The sequence below is a fragment of the Thalassophryne amazonica genome, chromosome 4 (assembly GCF_902500255.1).
Source record: "Thalassophryne amazonica chromosome 4, fThaAma1.1, whole genome shotgun sequence".
Lineage (NCBI taxonomy): Eukaryota > Metazoa > Chordata > Actinopteri > Batrachoidiformes > Batrachoididae > Thalassophryne > Thalassophryne amazonica.
The window spans coordinates 29,895,835-29,910,214 of NC_047106.1; the positions used below are offsets into that span (position 1 = coordinate 29,895,835).

At 41.0% G+C, this 14,380-nt stretch overlaps 1 protein-coding gene across 1 annotated transcript in view; it reads right to left on the bottom strand.

Annotated features, from left to right (window-relative positions):
* Window positions 1-864: 864 nt before the first annotated feature.
* si:dkey-103g5.4 overlaps window positions 865-14,380 on the bottom strand; it is a 162,238-nt gene continuing 148,722 nt past the window's right edge. The window contains exons 33-35 of the mRNA XM_034169315.1: window positions 3,435-3,632; window positions 3,206-3,327; window positions 865-1,164 (exon numbers count right to left, since the gene is read on the bottom strand). Of these exons, the coding sequence (XP_034025206.1) occupies window positions 3,217-3,327; window positions 3,435-3,632 (309 nt within the window). The 3' untranslated portion in view covers window positions 865-1,164; window positions 3,206-3,216. The remainder of the gene's footprint in view (window positions 1,165-3,205; window positions 3,328-3,434; window positions 3,633-14,380) is intronic.

Genomic DNA, 14,380 nt, shown 5'->3' on the forward strand with positions numbered 1-14,380 from the left:
GGGTTTGACGGGCAAAAACACAGTCTACCCACTTCAAAAATGTAGACTACACCACTGGACTCAATGAATTTATCCCCTCCAGTTTGTTAATATGATAACTTAAAATGAGAAAATGCTATTACCATGTAAGTGTCAAAATAAATTGGTTAAAATGTGGTTAACATTGATCTATCACATCAATGCAAAAAGACATTTGTATTGCTTATACATATACCATATACCTGTAGGCCACCTGCAGGACATGTCAGGGATTGTTGCATCGAGAGATCTTATCATCACATGTATGACTGAAATTAGGAGCCAGTGTGGTTTAAGTTACACATAGCCACCAAGGCCATGACTGTTTGTTTTAAAACAAGAGTAAAAGATGATGATACAGTGTTGTTATCTGGACAATTTATCATTGTTTGCACTCAAAGAAATTATGAGATGACCAATAAATAAATAAATAAAGATTATGATAGTTTATGATTGGGTTTGGGTTAAACATCATGGTATTCATGAAAAGGTGGAATAACGGAATAAGGTTGTGTAAGAAGAAACTCGTTTGTGACGTATAGTATACTCATTTCATGTGAAAGTTTACTCTTGAAAGTAGCTCACTTCGTTTACTGCAAACAAGTTAATGCCAATTGGTGCCAACATTTTTGCCAGAGTTTTGGTTTGGAAAATACAGTACATGTAATGTTAATGTTTGATCTACATCCTCTGATTATTATTATTATCAATTCAGTTTAATTTGATTTATTTATATAACACCAAATCACAACAAAAAGCCATCCCAAGGCGCTCCACATGGGTAAGGTCAAACTTTACCAACCCCCTGAGCAAACACATAGGTGACAGCAGTAAGGAAAAACTCCCTTTGATGTTTTTTGAGGAAGAAACCTCAAGCAGACCAGACTCAGAAGGACCATTCTAACAGTAACAGACAGCATAAAACAAAGTACAAATGAACAAAATGCAGACAAAGCAGCATGCAAAACACAGTCCAGAACAGATCTGATTCTAAAAAGTCCCAGTTTTAAGTCAATGTGGTATGTTGTAGCTCAGCAGTATCATTCAGGTCAGCTGTCTTAGGCAGGTAAGTGGTTATTCAGTGGTCCAGCAGGTGGTGACAAAAACCCAGGTCCCAGGTGTCATGTCCAGTTTCAGTGACAGCACCTCAGACCAAGAAAAAGAGAGGGGAATCAATCGGCGGGAGCAACAACATCTAAAACATTAGTTCCCAGCAGTAAATCAACATAGAATTTTGATATAATGAGGCTTGGCTTGCTCCATTGTTAATAAGACAGTTTTAAAGGAGAGGAAAAAATGGTTCAGTACTATACAAATATGCTAGCTACACAAAATCTAGATTTGAATGACTTCAGAGAGTCAGACGGTTTTATGGTAAATGGACTGCATTTATATAGCGCTCTTCCATCTGCATCAGATGCTCACAGCGCTTTATAATAATGCCTCACATTCACCCATTCACACTCACACACCGATGTCAGAGTGAAATGGACTGCATTTATATATAGCGCTTTTCCATCTGCATCAGACTCTCAAAGCGCTTTACAATAATGCCTCACATTCACTCTGATGTGAGGGTGCTGGCATACAAGGTACTCACTACACACCGGGAGCAACTAGGGTATTAAGGACCTTGCCCAAGGACCCTTAGTGATTTTTCTGGTTAGGCTGGGATTTGAACTGAGGATTCTCTGGCCTCAAGCGCAAAGCTTAACCACTAGACCATCACCTCCTTTATCTCAGGAGACAGATTGTTTCACAGAACAGGCGCATGATAAGAGAAAGCTCTGTGGCCTGCTGACATCTTTTTAACCGTAAGGATAAATACTGTTGTAGTCCTGTGTCCTGACAATGCAGAACACAGGCTGGTATGTAAGGTTTAATTAGGTCATCCAGGTAGGGAGGTGTTGGTTTGTGATGGATTTTGTAATTTAGTAACAAAACCTTAAAATCAGATCTGGCAGAGACAGGAAGCTAATGAAGGGAGGCCAAAATTGAAGTAATATAGTCAAACGTTCTGCTTCTAGTAAAAGTTCTTGCAGGAGCATTTTGAACCAGTTGGAGACCTCTAATGCTGGACTGCGGTCAACCAGAGAATAGGAAGTTGTAGTAATCCAATCTAGAAGATACAAAAGCATGAATCAGAGTCTCTGTGTCAGCCACAGACAGATTGGGGCAAACCCTCGCTATGTTATGAAGTGGAAGAAAGCAGCACTAGTGAGTTCTCTAAATCGAATCAAACACTACCCCAACGTTTTTCACTATCACTGTGACGTATAACACACGGGTGTAGGTTTAGCGTTAGCTGTTCAAACTGATGTTTATGTCTGACTGGACCAACGACCACCATCTTTCTTGTCCAAATTTAAAAGTAAGAAGCTGTTTGACACCCAGTTTATCACTGAAGCCAGCCAGACAGACAAACACATTCACACTCACATGCACACCTACGGACAACTTAAAGTTTCCAATCCACCTAACCTGCATGTCTTTGGATGTGGGAGGAAGCCAGAGCACCCAGAAGGAACCCACACAAACACAGAGAGAACACGTAAACTCCACACAGAAAGACCACAAGTGGGAATCAATCTCATGACCTTTTTGTTATGAGGCCAACAGTGCTAACCATTAAGCCACTGTGGTGCTCAAACTAAAACACAATTTCCATAATACTTTGTAAATTGGAACTTCAGTGAAAACTATTGAATTCAGAGGTGGAAGTGTTGCAATAAAACCAGTGCAGTTACAGAATAATTTACAATCTTAAATTAAAAACACAATCGGATCTTAAAATATTTAATGCACAAGTGAAACAATGTAGAACAACGTGAAAGGCATTTGCACCTGACACAATATACGCACATTCACGTAAACAAAATTACATCGGTTTTATAATATGCTGCAAATTAGCGTCAACGATAAATAAACTGCTCAGAAGTGGCACATGATCCAGTTTTTGCTTCATTCCAGGTGAGGTTTCTTGTTGAACCAGTTTTCAGTGACTTATAAAATGTTTGGGACATGAATAGATACAATTTTATTTAGATGTCAATCTGGATAAAAAGGGGTGGAGCCATCTAAAACATGGACTATAGGTGCTCTTGTACCTTATTGTCTTAGTGTTTTGAAAACCTTCAGAAATTTGTGTGTCCAGCTGTAAGGTGTAAGTGTAAAGTTGTTGACATACTGTCAGTGTGTTTACACAGTCTCCTTTTTGTTTGTGTCTTCAGAACTTTTTTCTCTCAGCAGTCCTTCCAGATGGCAAAACACAGATGTCTCTCTGTGTTTCCTCTGAAGTGTCTCAATTTCCTGATGCCATAATCACAAACAGACACAAGGACACCATAACACCTATTAGTCTGCCACTATCACTGCTTGTGCACTTTATAACAACATCATCAACAGATATGACTTACGTCTGGAGAAAGGAGTCCTCTGCTTGGCCTGTGCAGCCTTTCTAGCAGGCCAGCAGCACAAGAACCCAACATAGTTCCCTTAAAGTCTCTCTGTGGGTCTCTTTGGTCTGGAAAGCACAAATTTGGATCATCTTCTTGTCCAGCATGGAACATGCCAAGTCGAGCCTGGAACAGTTCTGCTAGACAGGCCTGTAGCATCTGCAAAGCAAACACATTCATAATGATGTCAGACTAAAGGAAAACAACACAAGCATCATCAACTGAAACTAGATTGAAGCTTGGTGATGCAAGCTAATACTGCAGCAGTGTGAAGCCGACCCCACAGTCACGTAGGCTTTGTCGCTTGATGGGCGTTCCTACTACATCTGTGTAAGATGTCTTATAAATCATTTCAGAAGTGCTATCTGGTTACAAAAACAACACAACCACAAAATGTGTGTGTAGGTGTGAATGTGTTTGTTCAGTGGTGGGCACAGATAACCAAAAAACTAACTTCGATAACAGATAATCAGATAACTGAAAAGTTATCTTAGATAAAGATAAAACAAACCACCCAAAAATGTATCGGAAGTTACAGATAACCGATAAATTCCAATATTACCTCTGACACATCTACAACTAGTAGTAGAACAAATTTAATAGCTTACAATAATTTTAAAAATAAAAACAGACCCCAACAATGAGACCACACTTTTCTTTCTACATTCTGCCCCTGCTGGAAGCTCTTATTTACTACAGAGCTCCCAACACAGAGAGACTCCAAGAGTAACCATAAAGCCAATTCTCTATCAATTATGACACTCCGGTCAGGCGCAGGTCTTGAAAAATAAAGTCATGCTGACTTATGGTTTTGATTATAAATAATATTAATACCGATAGAATAACTCCATTAATGTCAATTATGTCATTTGTACAAAGTTAAAATATAACATATATCTTTTAATGTTGAATAATGCACTAATTCTGAGGTTTTGTAACAAACAGACAGATCGCAAAGGATTCTGGGTAAAAGTGCCTCTTTTTGGAGCGAGGCGGAGGGGAAGGCGAAGGGCTACAAATCCCTCCATTTGGAGGGGTAGGAGGAGCTTACTGCTGTCTCTGAAAAAACAAACATGGCGCCGAAAGAGCCGCACAAATGAAGCGGCTTTCATTATAAATTACGCTGTTTAGAAAGTTATAACTTGCCAAAAAACTTTACAGGCAGTTGTCTATGACAGCAGCGTGTCTGCTGCTGGATGCATGTTGTGTATGTTATCTTTCTGAAGAATATTGTAACGTCGCTTGTGCGCTGCGTTATAATGCGCATACACACGAACGCTACGATAAGACACTTTTATATCTCACAACGGAGAAAATCATGATAAAGTGTAAGCACGTTAATTTGTATGTTCATAAATCTTTGGATAATATCAATCCCTGCTGTTGGATTTCAAGGTCTGTAACGTGTGTGTATTTTGTAAACAAACAGAGCCCTGAACACACTCATCTAATAAGCTTTCAGGCAGAAAATGAAAAGTTTCATCAATGGGAATAAGTTGGAAAATATATACACACACATGTATATGTGTAACACATAACCTGACGTCCTAATAGACTGATATTTGTCAAGGAAATTTCTAAAGGAAATAAGCCTGGATGCAAAAAATGGGAGAATTTGAAAAAGAAATAAGGTTGTAATTCCATTAAAAAAGTGAAACTTGTATAATGTATACATTCATTGCACACAAAAAAAGCCATTTGCAAAGCCAAAAAGTTGATTTGACAATCATCTGACATAACCGGGGTCAAAATAAATAGAATACTGCTATCTACTGGTTCCCACACGCTTAGTGAACACTACTGACCAGTAGATAGCAGTAGAGGCCTTGAAAACAAAATTCCAGATACAGTAATCCCTGTCTGCTACATTTAAAATGCGTGGAATTTAAAAAACGCAAATAAAACCAACATCTATAAACGCAGAGAATATATTCAAGAGAGTTTTAGGCACTAGAGTTTAAAGCTGTTGTCTGTGGAGCCTGAACAGAGTGTCTGAAATGCATTTGTCCTGTCGTGATGTACTGAGATTACATCATCCTACCCAAAATGCATTGCGGGTCACAGGATGTGCTCACAAAACCTTAAAAATTAGCACATGACTTTAAAACTAAAACATATATCTGATAGTTTCACTTAATAAAACTCAGACATGATAGTAATTTTAAATAACTTGTCCAAAATTTGTTTGGTTAAAATTTGAACCATAAGTTAAAAACGTATGCCTCTGGATGACTTAGGTGATATCGGCAGCCTTTTGGTATGATGTTAAAGGAAATGTTTTTTTTCTTTTGGGGTTTTCTCTTTTGTCTGCACATGTTTGAGATGCTTTATATACAAGCGGCTCTTTTGTATTTGCAAAGGTTATGGCTGTGTGTCTGTTACAAAACTTTTAACAGGTGAGTGCTAAACTAATTTTAAAAATGCTTGTCACTGTTCAGCTTTGTTTATCGGTTTAAAAGTTATCGGACAAAGATTAATCGGAAGATAATTGGTCCGATAATGGTTTTTAAAGTTATCTAAAAAGATAATCCGATAAAGAAAACATTATCTTCGATAATTATCTGTTATCGTATTATCGGAAGTGTGCCCACCACTGTGTTTGTTTGTCTATACAGTATGTGGCCCTGCAACAGACTTATATCCTATCTAGGGTGTACCCCTCCTCACGCCCTGTGACTGTTGGGATAGGCTCCAGCACCCCGTGATTCTTAATTTTAGTAAGCGGATGAAGATGAGCGAGTGAGTTTAATGAAACCTGTCCCAAGTCAGAGGATGTCCAGACGCCAACAGGATCCTCCATACAGATCACACCTCAATACAACCAAGAATCCCAGCCAGCCAATGATAAAAGATCCCAGGTCATAAACGTGACCAACACTGGGATGGAACCACAGCGCCTCTATTTGGACCAGGTTGGGTAGCACACGGACCCTTCAATATACTTTCTTGTAACACAAGAGAGAAATGAGAGAAATTGTAATTTCCTTTCCTGTTCTCTAGTTAACCAGAGCCAAAAGTTATATTCCAATTTAATCTCTTACGTTATGGTATGTTATAAGTCTTTCTTTTAGAATTTGTGGTGTATGTTTAAATGTTGTTTGTTGGATTATTAATGTATTGTCATGGCGGAAAGTGTTTCTGATAATCACTTCCCTGCTTCCAGGATGGTTTATAGGAAACTCAGTCATCTTATATTTTGTTAACCAAAGAAGAAAGTCATTCATTGTATCTGAGATGTGTTTCAAATAACATTTTGGGGGGGAAACCTGATGCCAAATGGGCAGAGCTTTTGACCATGTGCTTCGCCTCTTCTAAATGAGCATGAGACAAAGGAACTCACTCTTCCGATCTGCATTTTTGTTCTGCGGGGTGCAAGAGAGTAGAACAAAAATGCAGATCGGAAGAGTGAGTTCCTTTGTCTCATGCTCATTTAGAAGAGGCTAAGCACATGGTCAGAGGTTCTGCCCATTTGGCATCAGGTTTCCCCCAAAAAATGTTATTTGAAACACATATCAGATACAATGAATCACCAGTTTTAATTACTTTTAAGGCATGTCAGTCCTCTGCATTTTGAAGACAACTTCTGAGCAGAATTTTGTCAAATTAAGAGCGAATTTGCGCATCTCCAAATTCATTATTTTTCCCCTCAATCCCAAAAGTGTTTTTGTTAACCTTAACTTTTCTCCACAACTTTCTTTCCAAAGCCTTGAACTTTATCTAAATTTTTACAAACACTTAACATTGAGCTTCCACAGTTTCTGGAAGCTGCCGGAGCATTTTTGAGAGCAAACACCTAAACTTTCATCCTGGGTGGGTTGGAACCAAGCTTCTGCAGGACTGTGGAACTGTCACGTTCGGCCATCCTGGGAAAATGAGCCATATCTTCTCCTGTAGTCACCTGGGCAACCCTGTGGGTTTATCTCAAAGAAGGCCAGCAAAGGCCAATCCAGGAACAAGCAAACGGACCGGACCTGTCCACCACACCCGATTGAACATGGCCCAGATAAGTGAACCTTCATGTGTTCCGATGGTCTTCGCTGTCAGTGATGCAAAAGTGGCTTTATTTGGTTAATTTTCTCAAAAATAATTACAATAATTTGTGAATCACTGCTAAATTCCAACCAGATTTATTCTTATTGCATTTCTATATTTCGTTCTTTCATTTCTCTTGCTTTCACATCATGCTCTTGCTTTCATCATCGACAGATCGTCTCAGTAATAAAACTATGAATGATTATTCATATTCTCAAAATCTCAGTCACATGAATTTGCACCTGTACATGTGTAAATAAATGTGTAAGTATTACGCCAGTTTTTCTTGTGTCCAGTTGAAGTGAGATGTTTAATCAATTGTATCCAGAACTTATGACTTTCAGATCAAAGACTGATTAGTATTGGTCATAACATGATCAAGTGCCCCTTTTGAGGTATGTGATTAAATTTCATATTTAATTAAATATTGTTTTAATTTATAACAGTTACATTTTCTGATGCCCCTGTGTGAGGCAATTCAATACACCTTTTTGCAGCTTCTCTCAAGCTCCATCAGGTTGGATGGGGGAGCGTCGGTGCACAGCAATTTTCAGATCTGTCCAGAGATGTTCAGATTCTGCAGGCTTACTTGTAGTTTGCAGGCTTACTCGTAGTTCCTAGGGTTTTTAAGAGTAGAATGGGAGGCAGAGCCTTCAGCTTTCAGGCTCCTCTTCTCTGGAACCAGCTCCCAGTTCGGATCAGGGAGACAGACACCCTCTCTACTTTTAAGATTAGGCTTAAAACTTTCCTTTTTGCTAAAGCTTATAGTTAGGGTTGGATCAGGTGACCCTGAACCATCCCTTAGTTATGCTGCTATAGACTTAGACTGCTGGGGAGTTCCCATGTTGCACTGAGTGTTTCTTTCTCTTTTTGCTCTGTATGCACCACTCTGCATTTAATCATTAGTGATTGATCTCTGCTCTCTTCCACAGCATGTCTTTTTCCTGATTCTCTCCCCTCAGCCCCAACCAGTCCCAGCAGAAGACTGCCCCTCCCTGAGCCTGGTTCTGTTGGAGGTTTCTTCCTGTTAAAAGGGAGTTTTTCCTTCCCACTGTCGCCAAGTGCTTGCTCACAGGGGGTCGTTTTGACTGTTTGGGTTTTTCCGTAATTATTGTATGGCTTTGCCTTACAATATAAAGCGCCTTGGGGCAACTGTTTGTTGTGATTTGGCGCTATATAAATAAAATTGATTTGATTTGATTCAGGTCTGAACTCTGGCTGGGCCACTCAAGGACATTCACAGAGTTGTCCTGAAGCCACTCCTTTGATATCTTGGCTGTGTGCTTAGGGTCATTGTCCTGCTGAAAAATGAACCATCACCCCAGTCTAAGGTCAAGAGCGCTCTGGAGCAGGTTTCCATCCAAGATGTCTGTACATTTCTGCATTCATCTTTCCCTCAATCTTGACTAGTTCCTGCTGCTCAAAAACATCCCCACAGCGTGATGCTGTCACCACCATGCTTCACTGTTAGGATGGTGCCTGGTTTCCTCCAAACATGATGCCTGACATTCACACTACAGAGTTCAATCTTTGTCTCATCAGACCAGAGAAGTTTTTTTCTCATGGTCTGAGAGTCCTTCAGAGGCCTTTTGGCAAATTCCAGGCAGGCTGTCATGTGTCATGTGCTGTCATGTGCCTTTTACTAAGGAGTGGCTTCTGTCTGGCCACTGTACCATAGAGGCCTAATTGGTGGATTGCTGCAGAGATGGTCATCCTTCTAGAAGGTTCTCCTCTGTCCACAGAGGAATGCTGGAGCTCTGACAGAGAGACCATCAGGTTCTTGGTCACCTCCCTGACTAAGGCCCTTCTCCCCCATTTGCTCAGTTTAGACAGGCGGCCAGCTCTAGGAAGAGTCCTGGTGGATCCAAACTTCTTCCATTTACAGATGATGGAGGTCACTGGGACCTTCAAAGCAGCAAAAATGTTTCTGTACCCTTCCCCAGAGTTGTGCCTTGAGACAATCCTGTCTTGGAGGTCTACAGACAATTCCTTTGACTTCATTCTTGGTTTGTGCTCTGACATGCACTGTCAACTGTGGGACCTTATATGTAGACAGGTGTGTGTTTTTCCAACTCATGTCCAATCAACTGAATTTACCCCAGGTGGACTCCAATTAAGCTGTACAAACATCTCAAGAATGATCAGTGGAAACAGGATGAACCTGAGCTCAATTTTGAGCTATGTGGCAAAGGAATCAGAATCAAACAACTTTATTTATCCCCAAAGGGGCAAGTCAGTTCACAGTTACCCGCCTTAATGAACAAACAAAATAACTGCTAGATTTCCATAGCAGCATACAAACAATTGCCCTTACTCGTCAGTACCCACTACAAAACTGTATTTGACTATAAAACACTCCTTAGACTCTAAATTCAGCACGTGCCATAATCAGCCTCAGCCTACTTCCCAGCATTTAACAGCCTGATAGCTGACAGAATAAATGAGTTGGAGTATCTGTTGGTTTTCCTTGTGGGTGCATAATAGAGAAAAGTCAGAGGAGAGAATGTGTTCTGATCAGGCTGATCAATGATTCCTGTCTTTCTGAACCACACGTTTCTCCCAGAGAGCGCTCGGGTCCCTCAGTTGGACTCCAGTAATCTTGGAGAAGACTTTAACAATCCGGTTCAGGCAGTTCTTGTCCTTTATTGATAATCCATGAAACCAGCAGATGAAAGAAAATGTTAAAAGACTTTCAATAAAAGAATAATAAAAACAACATTGGGTGCCTTCAGAAAGAGAGTTTGTTGTCCACATTTAACTGTTGACTCTGTGTTCTGAAGAAACTTTAGATGAAAGTCAAACACAGTTCCAAGGTACTTGTAGGAAGCAACAATTTGTACATCTTCATTATGGATGATGTTAACAACTGGTGAAGGCCCCCGGCCAGTCCTCCTAAAGTTGAATACCAGTTCCTTTGTTTTTTGGACATTAAGGTCAAGGAAGCTGTTGTCACACCATTTAACAAACATGGACAAAGAGCAGACTGCAGAGCTGTATCATCTGAGAACTTCACCAGATACCTGCTCTCCTGACCCACCCTGCAACTGTCTGTGTACAGAATAAAAAGCAGGGGAGAGAGGACACAGCCCTGAGGAGAACCAGTGTTGTATGTGACCATTCACTAAAACCCGCTGAACTCTGTTAAACAATTTAAGAGCAACAATAAAACCTGCCCAGGCAATTTAAAATGAGACGAAAGTCTCTCAATTAAAATATGAGGCTGCATTTTATTTAAAGCTAACAAAAAGTCAGCAAATAAAAGTCTGGCATGAGTCTGCAAGATTTTTTCAAATGTTTTTGTCACCAAGGATGTCAGAGCCACCAGTCTAAAATCATTCAAATCCCTCGTTTTGTTTGACTTTGGCACAGGAATTAATTAAATTCATTTCATTTATACAGTGCCAAATCACAACAAAGCTGCCTCAAGGTGCATCACACAAGTAAGGTCTAACCTTACCAACCCTGAGAGCAAGCACACAGGCAACAGTGGTAAGGGAAAAACTCCCTCTGATGATTTCAGAAAGAAACCTCAAGCAGAGCAGACTCAAAGGGGTGACCCTCTGCTTGGGCCATGCTACAGACATACTTGACAATACAAATATAGAGGAAACTTTGGGAGTCCATGCTGGTGTCCAGGACTTGAGCAAGTTTACTGAACAAGATGACTCACTCACTGTAAACTAATTTTACCCAAGGGTATAATAATAAATTGAATCTTGCAGAAGACGACACCCACTCCTGGATGGAGCCGCACCTCAAACACAGAGAGAGAGAGAGTCTGAGAGAGTCAGAGAGAGTCAGAGTCAGGACCAGCACCCTTCCTAATGTTAACTTCACTAAACAAAGATGGGACCGTTTCAAGGTAATCACAAGGACAGAATTATTAATAAGGCTGTTGACTCCCTCAATATCTATCTGTTTTTTTGTCATTTTTGGAGTCGCTCTGGTCTATCCGTGGAAAACTGGAAAGCTTAACACTACAATCGAAATACTATGAAGGAAATCAGTCCTTTCCCAGCAAAAGAAAAAAGAATTAAAAACATCTGCCAAGTCGTTCCCGCTCACACCCCTGACTGTAACAGGATCCTTAATTTGGGTGGACTCATGGATGGATGCCAGATTCCATTCCATGCAGCGCTTAGGTCTCCACCACTATAGTGATTTTCAATTTTATAAGCATACTTCAGTTTTGCCTTCCTTCTGTCCACCTTTACCTCCCTGGAGACAGCATTTATCTCTAATGGATCACCAGAATAGAAAACCCTTTTTGTTGATAACTGGTTGTAGTTGTTTTGTGACCCAAAGCTTATTATTAGGGTAAGTAACCACCTCCTTAGTGGGGATAACCAGATCCACACAGAAGGTAATGTAAGAGGATATAGCCTCTGTAAGTTCCTTAACATCCTCACATGTGTCATAGAAGCACTGCCACTCTGTGCACTCAAAGCATGCCTGAAGGGAGGAAATGCTGCTTTCTGACTACTTTTTTACTGTCCTTTCTCCACGTTCAAGGTGTCGAACTCAAGGTTTATACACAGGCATGAGAAAACCAATGTTGTGATATGAAGCACCAAAAGAAGGCATCGGAAAGACTTCTATGCTCCCCCGACTGAACCATAACACAGATCCAGTGTCGTGTTCTTCCATGTAGTAGCACAGGTGACATATTGTTCATAGGTTCTCAGAGTTTTATCAAGTTTACAATGATTAAAATCCCCAAGGATGAATTTGGGTGCATCTGGGAATATCGAGGCTTGGTGTTGTGTGACGTCAGCGACCAGCTGGGCAGCAGCTGATGCGTTGGCTCACGGATGAATATGAGGTCTATTAGAAAAGTATCCGACCTTATTATTTTTTTCAAAAACCATATGGATTTGAATCACGTGTGATTACATCAGACACGCCTGTCGGTTACGTCATTCGCCTGTGGGCAGTCTTTGAGTGAGGAGTGGCCCACCCGCTCATCGATTTTTTTTTTTTTTTTTTTTTTTTTTTTTTTTCTTCATTGTTTAGGAATGGCTCAGAGACTGCTGCTTTGTTTGATCAAAATTTTTTCAAAAACTGTAAGGCACAACTGAGTGGACACCATTCGATAAATTCAGCTGGTTTTCGGTGAAAATTTTAACGGCTGATGAGAGATTTTGGTCTGTAAGTGTCGCTTTAAGGATGGCCCACGGCGCCTGACGGCGATCTGCACTCCGAGGCGGCGTCGTCTCGCTGTTTCAAGCTGAAAACTTCCACATTTCAGGTTCTGTTCACCCAGGTCGTCGTCAGAGAACAGAAGTTTCAGAAGAGGTCGGCATGAGGAGTTTATGCGGACATTCCACTGTTAAAGGAGATTTTGTAATGAAAGAACGTGCGGGCAGATTTGCATGTCGGGCCGAACCCGACCGCGGGGTGTCGCAACAGGAAAAACACCTCCATTGGAAACCTTAACGGACAAGTTGGAACATGCCCAGCTGTTAAACAATTTCTCAGATACTCACTTGTTGAAAGCCATCAAAAGCCGCCTGAATTTTACAAATGGTTTTCAACACGGAAGCGTTTTTCCTGTCGCGGCGCAGACAGATTAACAGTGGAATGTCCGCATAAACTCCTCATGCCGACTTCTTCTGAAACTTCTCTGTTCTCTGACGACAACCTGGATGAACAGAGCCTTAAATTAGGATGTTTTCAGCTCGAAACAGCCAGATGGACGCCACCTCCGACCGCGCCGTGCCGATCCACTTTGTGAGCTGTCCTTAAAGTGAAAGAAACTCTACAATCTGTCATCAGCCGTTAAACATCTCACTGAGAACCAGCAGAATTTCTCCAATAGTGTCCACTCAGATATCCTTCACAGGTCCTGTAAAAATTTTGATAAAGCAACGCGCGCCGTCTCCAGCAGCGTCTCAGACAAAGGATTTCAGCCGAGAGGGCTGGACCAGTGCTCACTCAAAGCCTGCCCACAGGCGGATGATGTCACCGACGCGTGAAAAAACTCACGCATGCACACGAGGGTTCAAGCATGTCTGGTGTAATCGCACGTGATTCAAATCCATATAGTTTTTTTATTTTTTTTTATTTAATAAAACTGCCGGTTAGTTTTCTAATAAACCTCGTATACACCAAAGTGTAAAACAGTTGTTGGAATCCACGAGGCAAGAAAAAGAGATAGACAATAGCTCCACATCATATCCTCTTTCTAACCATTGTGGTTTTACAGTACCTTTGGTTAACATAGAAACATACACCTCCTACACGGCTCTTCCTGGTAGTCGCCGAGGACTGGTCCAGGCAAATAAGGGCTTCCAAACCCACTTAGCTCCATGTCCGAGTCTGGGACAATTCACTGAGCCATGTTACGTAAATGCAAGGAGACAAGTGTCCTTTATTTCTCCTTGAAACCTGGCACTCGCCTCAAGTTCATCCATTTTGTGCCAGATAGATTGCACATTTGACAAAAAGACAATGCGAAGAGGCGGTAGCTTATGGCGGTTGTCAAGCCAGAGATTCTTTAGTCTTTGGCGAATTCCACCTTTTCTTCCTTTTTTTCAAACTTCCTTTGCCAGCTTACGAAGCTCCGTGGGAATGTTTGCAGGGACATCACTGGCAGAAGATGTCCGTCAAGACAGGATGACCTCCCGACTGAGAGAGAGACTCTCCCTGACACGCCATGTCCCTTCACAGCGTGACATACAGAAGAGTGAAAAAGTAGCACTGACATCCAAAACAGTGTGACAAACTTAAACATAGCCCCCGGTATCCACATTTTTGGAGACTTAAAAACAAATGCATTACTTAAAAACACTGGCTAAAACAACTAAGAACATGCCGAGTAAGGCTGGGTATCCTGCTGGGTCACACAACGTAGAGCGCCCTGCCCTTCCTGCATG